Raw genomic sequence first — 15,982 nt, 5'->3', positions numbered from 1 at the left:
GTTGAATTTTGCATCCGGATTCACTGCAATCAAAATAAGGAAAAAGTAGACTTAAGAAACATTTTTTTATTAAATCAAATGACTTCTTAGAGACGTTCATTAAAATAGAGACAAAGTCTCTAGAACAAAAATTGCTACCAGCCCTACACCAATTTCTTCAACTCAAAACTGTTAGTAAATCTGTATGTACTTGAATATTAAAAGATGAATAGAATGAACATAATTTCAATTAAGGCTCCAATAAGAAGGGATTCATCACACATATCTTGTTATTGACGAATAAGCCATGTAAACATATAAAATCTACGAAGGTATATAAAATATTAAAGAAAATATTAGTCACATTAATTTAAATTTAAAATTGGTTTACTTTCATAAGGGGTTTAAAGTATTTTTAATGTTTTGAATATGTTTGACTTCTGATAATAAAAACCTTACAAAACCATTAAAAATATTTGGGAAGAGGGCCCCCACAAGACAATGAACCCCGGGCCCCCACATTTGTAAATCCGGTCCTGATTGCATCTTCGTTAAAATCAATGAAAAAAAATGTATTTGGAGACACTGGTGCAAAAAATGCAAAGATATCATAAAACAAATCAAGATGTCCAAAACTGGGGGACAGGAGGTGCTAGTTTGTAGTTTAATCATATTTAGTTCAAATATGGCACAAAATACATGCTTACTTTCAAATTATGATGGTTTTCCAATATGCTTGTGAAATCCAAATTATTTTTCAATATTCAAAATCGTTATAAAATAAGTTTAAATTTAAGGCGATACGACAACTTATTAACGGTTTTCAAACATCTCAACTTTTCAAAAAAAACGAGCAACCATTACTCTCTATAATAGTTTCCTTTTCTTCTAATATACCACCTTTATTGGACCATGATATCTCAATTTTTCGACGGTGTCCAGTATTGGGGGCTGTCCTATTCGGAGGGCTAAGCTTGTATTAGTTGTACAGAATGAAACCTTATATTAATCTATAATGTTAATATTATAAAATTAAAATTATGTTAGGATTAGGGTTAATTTGGATAAAACACACAATCACCTAATGGATTTCGTTTATCTGGACAAATTAACGAGTTTAGTTTGTCATTATCAAAGTAATTTCGTTTTGCTGTTCTCAATAGGTAGGTAAAACGAAATAATTATCATTTTTGCACGCCCTGATTTGCCCTCGTAATGCAATTATATTAGGTTGTGCATTTTTTCCCCATTATACACCGCAAAAACTCCATCGATAGGGTTTTGAATAGAGCAAGTAAATGGACCGATCAGCTGCGAAGCCGCACCTGACAAAGCATCATACGGAGATGGTTTTGTGCCTGTGTCTAAACACTTATATTCCATTCAAGTGTAGATGCATGCTTTGGATAGCTAAACATAATCCGATTGTTTCTCTTTACTTTCTATACTTTTATATACGGTAGGGTGAGCACTTGTCTGAATTGCAGAGTCGAGTAATTAAAAACTAATGCAGAGAAAGGCAATCATTAATTTGCGACGGATAACTTTTGTTTTTGTTGCAAGAAAACAATCTCAATTATTGTGATTTTTGTTAGAATTGTATAATGAAATTAACTTCAAGGCATGTCTTTTTTTCAGTAGAGTTTGTGATGAACAGTTACTAAAAATGAATGGAAATCCATAAAATAGAGAAGAACTAATAAATAGAAACAAAAAATAATAGAATTATAATCAAACTTAAAATGCAGATCTGATTGACAATTCTGTTTAACTATGAGCAATTCTCGCTGAAACCAGGCCGCCATCGGCACCCATCGTTAGAATTCCAATTTTATGCCACTGATCACTAGTTTTCGATAAAACTTAAGGGTGGTCCTTTTTGTTTTCTCAAATTGGTGGACCCCTCGTACGCCAGCTAGCTAAACAGTTTGCAAGAAAGCCCATTTTTTGATAAATCTTGGGTATTTCTTCACGTGGTATGTCTCATATTTCCCTTGGAACACATAGCAAACTTAGTGGCATCGTATAGAGAAAGGATATAGCTTTCATTTGAAGTTAAAAAAAATTTGGCGGCCATTTTGAATTTGGCCGCCATCTTGAATTTTGTTAGAAAAATCGTTTTTACACCATTAGCGCACCGCTAGTTTTGAATTCTGAGATCACCATCAGAAAGCTGAGGAAAAATTGCGTAAGATAGGCTACAGAAACTAGGTGTGCAATGGTATTTACCCTATGAAATGAACGATTTTCTAAAACATGTTCTACGATTTTGACGTATATGGCGAGTGCAATCAATGCAATCATCATTTTTTGTACAACAAAGATACAAATTTTCAATCGTTGGTATTTTTTCGAGCCGAGTGAAGAATAGGAGTATTATTTTGAGTGATAAAATCTGGCGGCCATCTTGGATTTTGACGCCATCTTGATTTTGATTAGTAGAATGAAACTTTCACCTTGAAAGCACTCAGCATGTCGAATTTAGAGGTTACCAATAAAAACAAGGCTACGTATACTCTTCTTCTTATTATTCTTCATTTTCCTGACGTTACGTCCCTAGTGGAACCGAGCCTGATACTCAGCTTTGTTAGTTATAAATACAGGTTATCAAATAGGAATTTTCTTTTATAATGCGATTTTAACATAATTCTTCGACATACATTTGAATTCAGTTATTATGAATAAATAAATTTAATGAATAAAAACCGTCCAAAAACATTATTTGAAATAAATAAATGTTATTTTTACCACATGCATTTTTTGTCATTGAATGAAGTTTATAAATTGCGCGTTGTGACATTAGTAAGTTTTGTGGTAATATCTGTGGTTTTAACGTAAAACATTTCCAAAAGTGCATTAATTTAGAATGGAAATCTTAAATTTTTAAACAAAAAAATCCTTGATTTTCTGAATTATAAAGTATCGTTTTTACTACCACCACCCAACATGCATATGAAAAATAGCGAAATTGAAAGATGAGAAGCAGGCTTTGTTCTAATGTGGACGTAATGCCGAAACGCAGGTGTATTATTTTGAGGTTGGAAAATCTGGTGGCCATCTTGGATTTCGACGCTATCTTAGTTTTTAGCAGTAGAATGATGTTTTACCATTTCAGCGCTCTTCATGTTTAATTATCAGGTCTCCGTAAAAAAACAAACAGATTCTTTATTTCTTATCTTATCTTAGCTGTTCAACTGATTGTTCATTTCTATCAATGGTTTTAGACCAAATAAATGAAAGAATTAATGTTATTTTTCAACTCGCAAATATGCAGAATAATCATTCAGGTGGCAAATAAGAGTTAAAAAATTCTACTTGATGATTTGTTTTTGAAGCTGAGGGGCTGGCTCTGTTCCAGTAGGGACGTAACGTCAGGAAAAAGAAGAACAACAAGAAGAGTAAGTGTAACGGTAGCATTTAAATTCAACATGTTGAGTGCCAACAAGGTGAAACTCATTCTACTACTTAAAACCAAGATGGCGTCAAAATCCAAGATGGCCGCCAGATTTTTTCACTCAAAATAATACTCCTATTCTTCATCTGACTCGAAAAATACACCAACGATCGAAAACTTGTATCTTCGTTGTACAAAAAATGATGTTTGCGTTGATTGCAGTCGCCATATACGTCAAAATCGTGGAACATGATTCAGAAAATCGTTAATTTCATAGGGTAAATACCATTGCACACCTAGTTTCTGCAGCCTATCTTACGCAAATTTTCCTCAGCTTTCTGATGGTGATCTCAGAATTCAAAACGAGCGGTGCGCTAATGGTGTAAAAACGTTTTTTCTAACAAAATTCAAGATGGCGGCCAAATTCAAAATGGCCGCCATATTTTTTTTAACTTTAAATGAAAGCTATATCTTTTCTCTATACGATGCCACTAAGTTTGCTATGTGTTCCAAGGGAAATATGAGACATATCACGTGAAGAAATACCCAAGATTTATCAAAAAATGGGCTTTTTTGCGAACTGTTTAGCTAGCTGGCGTACGAGGGGTCCACCAATTTGAGAAAACAAAAAGGACCACCCTTAAGTTTTATCGAAAACTAGCGATCAGTGACATAAAATTGGAATTCTAACGATGGGTGCCGATGGCGGCCTGGTTTCAGCGAGAATTGCTCTATAATAAGCAAAAAAGCTAATTGAATTTTACCACTTTACTTCACATTGCAAAAAGAAAATACTAAACATCACTGGTAAGGCGAACAAATATCGTTAAACTCTAATATGTTGGTCTCTATTTTCAATGGTAGGTCTCTAAAATTACCATTTTCCTTCCCTTTGCAGTGAATTCTGAATCCCAATACCTAACCAGGAATGTACTCGGGGATTACTCTGAAAATTTTCCAAATTGCTATTCCAGGATATCATTCAGAGAATACTGGTTTTCCACCATTTTTTCCACTAGTTACTCTATCAGATCTTCTAAAGATTCCTGCGATACCATCCCGAACTACCTCGAATGGGTCACTACCCCGAAAGCCATTACCCTTAATGGTTCATTACCCCGAACGCCACTATCCTGAATGGGCCATTACCCCGAATGGGCCATTATCCCGAATAGTATGAGATACAGGACAATTTCTTGTTTTAGGTAAAAAAATTTGACCATATATGGTATACTGTAATAAAAGATTGACTATTCATGCATGCGTCTTTAATGTAAACTTATAATAATGGTGGTTAAAATTCTTCGGTACAATTTTCATCGTATATTTTCCCTTCTTCCATATGTCAGTTTTTCTTACGAAATATCCTATTCCCAATTGGAAACTTAAAGTATTTTCTTTTTTTCTGGCCCAAGACCTGTTTCTTAGCTCAGTGAGCATTTTCGAAGGTTATTGTCTGAGAGCTTTCCTTGTCAATTGACCATTACTGTATACGTGCCTCTATGCTCAGAGAAGTTAAGGAATTCCAACCCATCAACCTCAATATGATCTTGCTTAACAGTTGCGCGCTTACCGTGATTTTGACTCCCAGGTGATGCTCATATTTTACTTTTGATTTTTAACAAAGATTTTCCTTTCTTATGAACATGGGTTGTGCCGTAGCATCACGTTGTTACAATGACTATTCACGTCATAGTTGCAAGCATTTTATCAGAAATGTGCCCTTCTTTCTTAAATAGGCTGTTCTTTCAAATTATCGTTGGAAAAGCTAGTCACTAATATGTTCATGTGGAACCGATATTTTTTTGAAAGCGGGATATCCATGAGGCTTTCATTGAAGATAATGCTGCTAAAATTTTAATCAGAAATTTTCCCTACTTTTATCTTCTAGTGTTAAAACAGTCAGATCTCCAATGGAACTGCTCACCACCATGGACAATTTTTACTGTAGCGGCGATCAGAGGCCGCCGTGTTTCTAATGCTGTGTAGAAACATGATCAATAGTATTAGCGTTTCTATGCCACAGCGGAACGATTGTATATCAGGTTGGTCTTTAAGCGGGTCCCATAGAATATACTTACAGATATAATATAAAGGTGATTATCAAACACTGGAGCAACTCCAGGATTTTCTTGCAGAAAAACGTTGGCAAAATTCGTGAACAAACTCATGGTAGAGTCTCTGAATCAATGTCTAGGGATATCCTCCAAAAATCCCTGTTGATATCTTGAAGGTACATGTATCTACATGTACAATATATTTTGAAACGTATTTTTATCATGACAACGGTGGGAATGTTACTTAAATGAATGGACAATGAAGTGCTATTAAAATACAGTCGAAGCTCGTTATAACGACAACTTTTATAACGACAAAAGCTCTCTATAGCGACATTTTTCGGTCCCTTGAAAAATATTTTGATGTTATAACTATTCTCTATAGTGACAATTCCCTATTACGACGGTCCCTTGCGATGTCGTTATAACAAGCTTCGACTGTAATATAAGATTTTTATACTCTTTATTTGTGGGCTTCGTGACCGTGCGGTTAGTGTTACCAAGCATTTAGCCGCATCGAGTCAAGGGATGTAGGTTCGATTCCCGCTTCAGGCCGGAAAACTTTTCGTGAGGAATGTTTTTCGACTGTGCCACTGGGCGTTGCATGCTAGTCCGTTATCTAGTGTGGTGCTTCCTTCAAAGGGCAAATACAAGTTATTTTCACTTACCCCTTTTGCCCCACTTGCCCGCATTTTTTGCCCATTCAACCCCAATTGACACAAAAATATTTGTTCTTGTCAATACAAATAAAATTCCATCCTATGTGCAATAAAAATCTTATCATTCGGCTTGAATTTGGCCTAGCCTATTTTATGCTGAAATACTGAAAACTGATACGCTTCTGAAAAAGTTGTTCTTCTTATGGTTTGAAGCAAAAGTTGAGCATCTAACTTGGCATCTAAATAAAAAAACACAGTGATCTGTTTAACAATCGATGAGTAATCATTTCTTTCATTTTCTTTTTTCTTCCAGGGCTGCGAGTTTAAGAAATCCAGAAATGGACGCAGATGTACACAAAAAACTCAGCGCAAGTTGATTCCTAGTTAGATAATATAGTTAGAGAAGGAACATTAGCAGCTTGATGCGTGCTAACAAATCTAGTCAAAAGGGCAACATCACCATTCAAATCATCAGTATATTGTTAAAACTACATTACTGTAGTCAGTGTGTGTAACATGCGGAGAAATTTGAAGATTTTTCTGATATTAGCGATAACATGGATACTGGTAGCTGTTTACTACTTCGAAGGAAGCTACAAAAGTCGAAACCGAGCGTTGCGATTGCGCGACCATCAAACATCTGCCGTGACTCCACAATCATTATCCGCGGAATGGCCACAGCATTCGTATAGTCCGTCAACCTCACCTAGACAAAATGTTGTCTCGAACACACTGTTGCACATGTCCTCACCCCGGCACACATGGGACTATTTCGACGAGATGGGATACATACAGAAAGGCAGCCTACAGCAAGGAGAGGATCCATATTTGCGCAATCGTTTCAACCAACAAGCAAGTGATAGTTTGAAAAGCAATCGAGAACTTCCCGACACACGGAATCCTATGTGTCGAAAGAAATGGCCTAGTAACCTACCACCTACCAGTGTGATTATAACCTTCCATAATGAAGCACGAAGCACCCTTCTGCGAACGATTGTAAGTGTCTTGAATCGATCTCCAGAGCACTTGATACACGAGATTATTCTAGTAGATGACTATTCGGACTTCCCCGAAGATGGACAGGAGTTGGCGAAAATTCATAAAGTTAAAGTGATTAGAAATGAGCAACGTGAAGGCTTGGTGCGGTCGCGTGTGAGAGGCGCAGACGCGGCAACTGCATCCGTCTTAACGTTTCTCGATAGTCATTGTGAGTGCAATGTAGATTGGTTAGAACCGTTGTTGATTAGAGTAAAAGAAGACCCTACTCGCGTAGTGTGTCCTGTGATCGATGTTATTAGTATGGATACCTTCCAGTACATAGGTGCTTCAGCAGATCTTCGAGGTGGGTTTGATTGGAATTTAGTATTTAAATGGGAATACCTGAGCACCGCAGAAAGGCATGAGCGCCAGAAGGATCCAACCACTCCCATCAGAACACCAATGATTGCTGGTGGATTGTTTGTGATAGATAAGGTATACTTTGAAAAGTTGGGAAAATATGATACTCAGATGGACATATGGGGTGGTGAAAATCTAGAAATCAGTTTTCGCGTCTGGCAATGTGGTGGTAGTCTGGAGATTATTCCATGCAGTAGGGTTGGCCACGTGTTTCGTAAAAGACATCCGTATACCTTTCCTGGGGGTGGCAGTGGAAATATCTTTGCCAAAAACACAAGACGTGCTGCTGAAGTATGGATGGATGACTATAAACAGTATTACTATGCTGCAGTTCCCTTGGCAAAGAATATCCCGTTTGGAGATATTGAAGAACGAATGGAACTGAAAGAAAGGCTCCAATGTAAACCCTTTAAATGGTACTTGGCAAACGTATACCCTCAGCTTACAATACCAGAACAGCAAACCAAAGGAAGCTTACGGCAAGGGCCCTATTGCATGGATACATTGGGCCATTTGGTTGATGGGATTGTTGGGCTTTATCAGTGTCACGATAGTGGTGGTAACCAAGATTGGGCTATTACCAAAAAAGGACAAATCAAGCATCTGGATCTATGTCTAACGTTATTAAATTTTGCTGTGCGATCGCGCTTCAACATGGTTGTTTTAAAGTACTGTGATGAGTCTGCGAATCAGCAGTGGCACAAAAGAGAGGGCGGACTGGTCCAACATAGTAAGATAAATGTTTGTCTAGACTCGCGTTATGTAAAGGAGAAAGGCATCACTGCAGAGCGATGCAACTCTGCTCTTGAGTCGCAACATTGGAGGTTTTCCACCAAGTGAGACTAGCAGAAATAGCAACCAAAAACGACTATAAACCGGTACAACAAACTCCCCTTGGATGTGTTTCTTATTATTGTTCAGCTACTGAGAGTTAAGGAAGTATAGAATTAATTATGACAGTGAAGAAGCTAGCTATAAATACTTAATGATCAATTAAAATATATAAAAGAGTGCTTCAAAGCGCAACGATAGCATCGTGATTGTACATTCCAAGTAATGATTAGTTTTTACTACCATCCATAATAAAAGTCTTTGAGAGAATTGTAATCACCTAATTATAATCATTAATCGATGACAATCCATAGTTGATGTTGTATTGTGTATCTGGCAGCAGTCGACGGCAAATTTGGTCTTATTTCAGAAACTTGCTTGGTCATGTATATTGGACACCGGACACCGAAGATGTTCCGGATTTTCCGAGGTCATGTCCAAATGGCATATTTTTTTGTCGCTTGTATTTTTATGCGGTGTGAAGATGTACAGTATGGCCCATAAAAAATGCGAAAATTGTTTATCATCCAAAAGTGTTATTTTCTTTGTTTTTGTGAGTGAATGCATTTTTCGATTATTGGAGTATATTTTGGCATACCTATTTAGGACAATTTTTGTCATATTTTTCTTACTACCCTAAATAATGTAAAGAAGTTCAAAGGATTTGTCCGCTCGAAGTTAGAAACAGCATCTGATTGTCGTATACTCTAATGATAAACTTTCCACCTTCGAACATCACACTTTATTGTTTAAAATATTAGTTTGCTTGGTATCAGAGGATGGAGGAGTTATTATAGAACGTGTTTTTCATGGTCACTGTGGTAGTTTGGTATATCTTATAGTAGGCCGTGTCGTTAGTGGGTTTCATTATTACTGAAGTTGTCAACTGGGAAACTTCACATTGGCGACGAGAGAACCTAGATTTGTCTGCGATGGCCATTAAATTCTAATTACATAGGAAGAAAAAAATATTTGAAGAAAACAGCTGCTTTTCGAAGAATTTCAATAGATATTTGTAAATACTGTTCTAACGGCCGTTCAATTATTTGGTGATTTCTGATGCCTCAAATATGACGCTAGTTAATTTGGAAAACAATAAACATGTGTGTAAGTAAGTTCTATAACACAGCGCAACAAAAATGACATTTTTGCGTGCCTCAAGGATCAAATTATGTGTCTCTAGTAGATTTTGGGTTGCTGAATCTGATGCCGTTCTCAGAAATTTCCCAGCACGTCACAATTTTTAGCTACAGGTCGCCAAAGTTGCATAAAACATTGGTTTTATTGATGTTTACCTAAAATTTGAAGTATATTTTATCAAACTTTTTTGTGATCTCATCCACCGAGCATGCAAAGAGAACCTAAACTTTCGTTTTAGATATATTTTGGTTGAAATTTTACGATTAAATTTAGATTAAACCAACTTTTTTAACATACTTGCAGTCTCCATACAAAATTCTTCGTTTCTCTTATATGGCAAAACACAATACTTTTCTAAACCATCAAAAAAATAACTTTTCTGCATCAAAAGTATTATAAACTTTGATGATAAGTATTGTTATACACATATAGTTTGAATTCTGTGGCAAATAAGGCAAATCAGTTGCCTTACAAGCTGGCAAACTTGCATGCAAATTTGCTGAAATAGTCAATTTTTGCATTTTCAACCACCAATATCTCAAAAACTAGACGTGCTATGATATTTCTGTAAACGGCAATGGACTCAGCAACCCTTAATTAAGTAAATAGATGTATTTTGATGATGGAGACAAAAACGTGTTCCGCAGTGTAATAAAAACTTCACCTTAGAAGGGAAGTTGCCTTAGCGGCGGATTCGGGGGGTGGGACATTTCGCATAAAGACGTTTCGCATAAGGACGTTTCGCATACGGACGTTTGGCATAATGGACATTTGGCATAATCCGAATTATATGCCTTCTTTAAAATGCTACCTGTTCTTGTATGAAACTGCATTATGCGAAACGTCCGTATGCGAAACGTCCTTATGCGAAACGTCTTTATGCGAAATGGGTCACCCCCGCGGATTCGATCCCTTAAAAGGGAGCAACCGGGACGGATGCGATCCGTTAAGTCCGGTCAATATTGAAATGCTCCCCTAAGAAGGGAGCTGCCGCAGCGAACTGTCGGGTCCGGCGGAAAACGAATTAAATGCTTGCCTAAGACGCAGCCATAGCGACGCATACGATCCGTCTTGTGGAAACTGAAAAGCTCGCCTTAGATGGGAGAAGCTGCAACAAAAAGTTCAAACTTAATAACCCAAAAATCAGCAGGGAGTGCTATACAGTTGTTGGTCTGCCTGGTTAAGCGAAAAGAACAAAAACAACAGATTCGATCTGTTGCGTCCGATAAAAATATAGAAAAAAATGTGCTAGGTCGATTACAGAAAGGTTGCAGCAACGCATAAGATAGACAACTACTTCACTAAAGGATTCCTAAAAGCTTTGGAAACGTGTTGAATTCTATTAAAATTAAGATTTCACTAATATGTTTGCCCGTTAAGCTATTGATTTTGTTTGCGAGAAAATGTAACGATGTGCAATTACTTACGATAAATTATGTTATTGAGATGCCGTCATTGGTCTTTATTAGAACATTTTGGTATCGGCGCACCGCATGATTGCAAGAAGGCATAGGTAGGAGCTTTTCCTGTGTAGAGTGTTTGCGCGCCTAGGTTGAAAGCTAACCAGAAGATGTGTAGAAGAGTGAAAGCACAGTCCATTCAAGAAAAAGGGAACTGAAGAGCAAGCATGAATGAACATGCAACAGTCCACTAATAGGCTTTGCGGAGTAATGTTCTCGCGAAGAAATCGCAGTTAATAAAGTTAAAGTTATTCGGAAAATTAATCCCATGCGTTGTCAGTGAAATTTAGACCAATCCGGAGAAAACCCCAATCCCCTGAGCTGTCGTCGGAACAGATTTGATGTTGCAAAAATCGGTATTTTCTGTTGAAGAAAAGGAGATGTGGTAGTTTGGCATATCTTATAGTAGGCTGTGTCGTTAGTGGGGTTCATTATGGACCAATGCACGAGTTCACTAATTTGACGTTTGAGCGATGCCGAATTCACTAGTTGCCATGGTCCCGTAAATAACACGGCACCGCTCAAACGTCAGATAGCGAACTCATGCATCGGTCCATTACTGAAGTTGTCAACTGGGAAACTTGACAGTCACAATAAAATATTTTATCAGAGTCATAATTTTGGGGTCATTTGCGTCTTATGGGTTTGATATGACTTTATTTTTTCTTAGTGTTCAATAAAAAAAATAAATATGGAGGTTTGTTTTTTAGTAAGAATTTTGTTCCTTCGGTTAGAGACAACTTATATTTATATTAGCTCAAAGGTTTTACGCAAAACAGAGCCGCTCATCACACTTACATGAAGGTTCAATCACTGCTCTCCAGAATAATTAGTATTTTCTAAAATATGTTTAAGTCTCCAATGCTCATTTGATATGGGTGAATGATGAAGACAAGGTCTGAAGAATCTCACCCCATCGTTGATGTTTTAAAAGCTTTCATCACAAAGATATTGAACTCGATGACTGCATGATAAAATTTGAAAGTATGCTTCCAATTCCTATCTAGTACGTTGAAAGTAACATATGCAAAGCATATCCAAAGCAAAAATCAGAGTTTAAACAGATTAAACAACACAAATAATGAATAACGTTTATGTTTCGTTCAAATTTTCCATTTAAAACTTACCATAAAATATGATATGACGATTTTCGCATTTTTTTAAAGGGCCATACTGTACCTATAGATGTTTATAATTTTTCAAGAAACTAGAAATAATAGGAAGTTGAATGCCGGTGGACGCATTCTTTGGAAATCTTCAGAAACATGACCGTTTACGTAAAACTGGTTACGGAAAATATTATCAGTCATGTTTATATTACCAATCATGTAATTATTATCCGAAGCTATATCGAGGTGGATATCAATCTTCGAAATTAAGCTTTTTGCCAGACAAACTGAACCACTCTAAAGTAGGTTCCAGGTACCCTGGCTACCATGACCACTCTATAGTAGGTTCCATTCCAATTTTACTGAACATGAAAATAGAAGATTAAATTCTGAAGCAATTGGTGCGTCAAGTATTAAGATCGGTCAAGAAACAACCAAGATATGGCCATTTCCCCGGAATCGGTGCCGGTAGTGGATCCGAATTGCGATCAAATAATGTATCAATAGCTCATAATGAATAATACTATTATGGATTGAAAATGAGTCATAGACAGATTTGGCCACTTATGGCGCCGCCAAGTACCCCGGAGAAACCTTGAATAAGGGACATTTCGGCTTTGACACCAAATCATATCATGCGACGGCTGATTATTCATGTTTCGTCGTAAAAAGGGCAACTGTAAACTCAAAGTGCTTATTTAACTATAGTGGCCACTTCTGGGCCACTGGATGTCCCCAAGGGAACCTGTGATTGGGGACAATTGGAATTGAGGTCCAGTACAATACATATCGTGCGACGGCTCATTCTTCATGTCTAGAAATAGATATTTAACTAGATTTGGCACTTTTGGGAACACCAGTGGCGCGGGAAGTGGGTAGGACAGGTAGGACATGTACTACGCACAAAAACACCTGGGTAGGACACTCAAAGGATTGTCCTACCCACGATTCATAAAAAAAAACAATATCAGCAGAAAGCTTGAAAAATAAATCAAACTGATTACCGTCTGTTCAATATGTATGTAGGTCGTGTGAAGAACGATTGAGCATATCTATAGTGAAAGTCCTGGTAAAATAATTGCAACAATTGTTACAAAAAGCTATTTAAACCGTTAGAAAAACAAATTATATAATCATCTATGCCATTTTTGTTTATTTTATTTTTTGTTTGTTGATTTTTTATAATGGATGGTTTCATCAAAATATCTACAGCCAACCTGGTAAATCTTCTGGGATAAATTGCCATGAGCTTTCCTGTAAGTAATTCTTGAGAAGTTTCTCAGAAAATTCTTGAATTTTTGGATGATGTAATGGATTAATCTAAAACCGGTCTCATCTTGTTATACACAGCCCGAGTGTGATGGTGCTAGCGATTTCTGAAAGTGCGACTCTTGACTTGCTCTATAAAACTCCCACAGTTAGTTCCTGAAAAATGATTTGATCGCACTCCCACTGATATTTGTGGCATCGTTCATAAAAATATTTTAAGCAGATTATGACGATTTTCTGAATGTTTTTTTTTTTATTTTGCAGGATTGTTGAAGGTATTCCAGTGAAATATTTGATGGAGTTTCAGCTCGATGAAACATTTTACAAGAATCTTCAGTTTTTTTTATGAAAAATTTTGCTGATATCCATTTTAGGGTAACTTCGGTGCAATAACCTACATGAATTAACAGAATTTTAACTGTTCATCAATTTATTTATTTTTAAGAAATTAGAACAACCTGACTGGTTGTAAAGACAAGCAGTTTGGTCTACTTTTGTCAAACTTGGTTTAATAAAGTTATTCATATATTTTAATATAAATAAAAATACTAGTTGATACAATAAATGATTCTAAAGACAGGGCTGATGGTAGGTTTCTTTTAAGGCACTTTGTCCCTTTTTTAATGGGAGGTATCTTAAGCCTCTATTAAAAAAAATGATCTCTTAAGTCTCTTTTTTCTAATATCCTAAAATTGCACTGCCTGCAGAGAAACCTTCAGAGACTATAACGGGAAGAATTTTCAAGAATTTCGTCCCAGATTTCCCTAGGAATAGCTTCAGGAATTATCATACTGATTTTATTTATATTTTTTCAGGATCTTCTATAGGGATCTCTTCCGACATGCTTCTAGAGATTTACCTACCAATTCTCCCAGAAATTCATACAAAGATTTTTCAAATGATGCTTAGAAGAATTTCTTCAGAATTTGCTTCAGGATTGCTTGAGAACTCCATTCTCCAGTTGTTTCTCTAGGAGATCTTCCTGAGATTTCTACAGAGTATTACTCCTGCAGTTTTTCCAAACATATTTAAAAAGTTTTCCAAAACATTCCCATGCAATATTCGAAAGTCTATATGAATGTACACACCAGCAACAGTTTTCCCAATAATTCTTATCCCGACGTACGATTAATTTTGTTTTATATTATCTTGGCAAATTATCTAGGAAACTTTTATTTTTTTTTTAATTTCTTTATTAGTGAGGCTTTCAGCCACAGGCTGGTTCGCTTCCAACCTAAAAATTTCTAGGAAAATCTCAAACTATTACAGGAGGAATTTCTGAAAAATACCTTAGAAGAAATCTCTGGAGCAATTGTTGAAGGTATCTTAAGTGAAATCTTTTATTAACTCCTAAAGACAGTTTTAGAAAATCACTAGGAAGACGGATAAATCACTGGACACAATCTAAGAGTAGTTGGGACTTTCTTGAAAAATTTCACAAAGATTTATATTGGAGGAATGCTGATGAGCGTTTGAAGAAGTTCCATTTCTGTTATTCTACTTAGGTAAACCCAGGTTAAATTTCTGAGGCACCGAAAATAAAATTCTTGAAGAAATTCCCTAGGAAAACTCGTAAAACTCCTTTAAAAATCTTCTGAGTAATGTTATAACATTTTATCTAAATAAATTTCAGATAAAATTCGTGGAGAAAATCACGTAATTCCAAAAAGGTCATGGATCTTGAAATGTTTGCTCTGATGCTAAATCAAACTCTTATCTCTCTGGTTCCTTTTAAGTCTCTTTTTTTCAGGCAACAGGTCTCTAATTTCCTATTTTAAGGCATTCAGTCGCTACTAGCCCTGTAAAGACGTAAGGCTTTCTTAGTCTTGTGGTAACGACTGGTATAAAAATGAGGGGGTTAGAAGCAAAGGGGTGTAAGGTCAGTAAAAAATATAGTTTTGAGAAAATCTACTTCGAACTTTTACTGCAATTTTTCATTATATTCAAATTGTATGAGGGTCAAAAAACAAGCCAATTTTCTAAGAATCATTTTATTTCTTCTGTTGAGTGGAAAACTCACCTGAAAATATCGTTACGCTTGGAAACCTTGGAAACAGAAGAATTTACTCATCTCAAAACCGATTAAAATGTCACTTACACCCCTATGTGTTTGAGTCCTTCAAATACAGTAACATGGAATATCCAGTTTAGGATTCCATAGTATTAACATTTTTCTTAGCTTCAATGTGCACAAAATGTTTGCAAACTTTTGTCCTACCCATGGTTTTGAACGTGGACGCGCCTCTGGGGAACACCAAATGATATCTGTTACAGTAAGTGTCAAAACTGAAATGTCTCCTATGCAAGGTTACCCATGGGCACTTGGCGGCGCCATGAGAGGCCAAATCTGTCCAAAACTCATTTTCAATTTATAATAGGATTATTAATGATGAGCTATGGAGCAAAAAAATATTGCAAGACATATTTTGGGGCCTTCCTAAGCTGAGTGGTTAGAGTCCGTGGCTACAAAGCAATGCCATGTTGAAGGTTTCGGGTTCGTTTAGCGATCGTTCCAGGATCTTTTCGTAATGGAAATTTCATTGACTTCCCTGGCCATAAAGTATCATCGTACTTGCCACACGATCTACAAATGCGAAAATGGTAACTTTGGCAAAGAAAGCTCTCAGTTAATAACTGTGGAAGTGCTCATAAGAACACTACGCTGAGAATCAGGCTTTGTCCCAGT

The 15,982-nt window shown here is 36.4% G+C and overlaps 1 protein-coding gene across 2 annotated transcripts in view; it reads left to right on the top strand.

Annotated features, from left to right (window-relative positions):
* Positions 1-8,594, top strand: part of LOC5574371 (polypeptide N-acetylgalactosaminyltransferase 2) — a 51,613-nt gene extending 43,019 nt beyond the window's left edge. For both annotated transcript variants that reach the window (XR_002500409.1, XM_021844426.1), the window contains one exon: positions 6,403-8,594. Coding sequence is in view for 1 of the 2 variants with exons in the window: in XM_021844426.1 (XP_021700118.1) it covers positions 6,606-8,327 (1,722 nt within the window). In the remaining variant the exon portion in view is untranslated. The remainder of the gene's footprint in view (positions 1-6,402) is intronic.
* The last annotated feature ends 7,388 nt before the right edge of the window (positions 8,595-15,982 follow it).

The sequence above is a fragment of the Aedes aegypti genome, chromosome 2 (genome assembly GCF_002204515.2).
Source record: "Aedes aegypti strain LVP_AGWG chromosome 2, AaegL5.0 Primary Assembly, whole genome shotgun sequence".
Lineage (NCBI taxonomy): Eukaryota > Metazoa > Arthropoda > Insecta > Diptera > Culicidae > Aedes > Aedes aegypti.
This window is presented reverse-complemented; position numbering and strand designations above follow the sequence as displayed.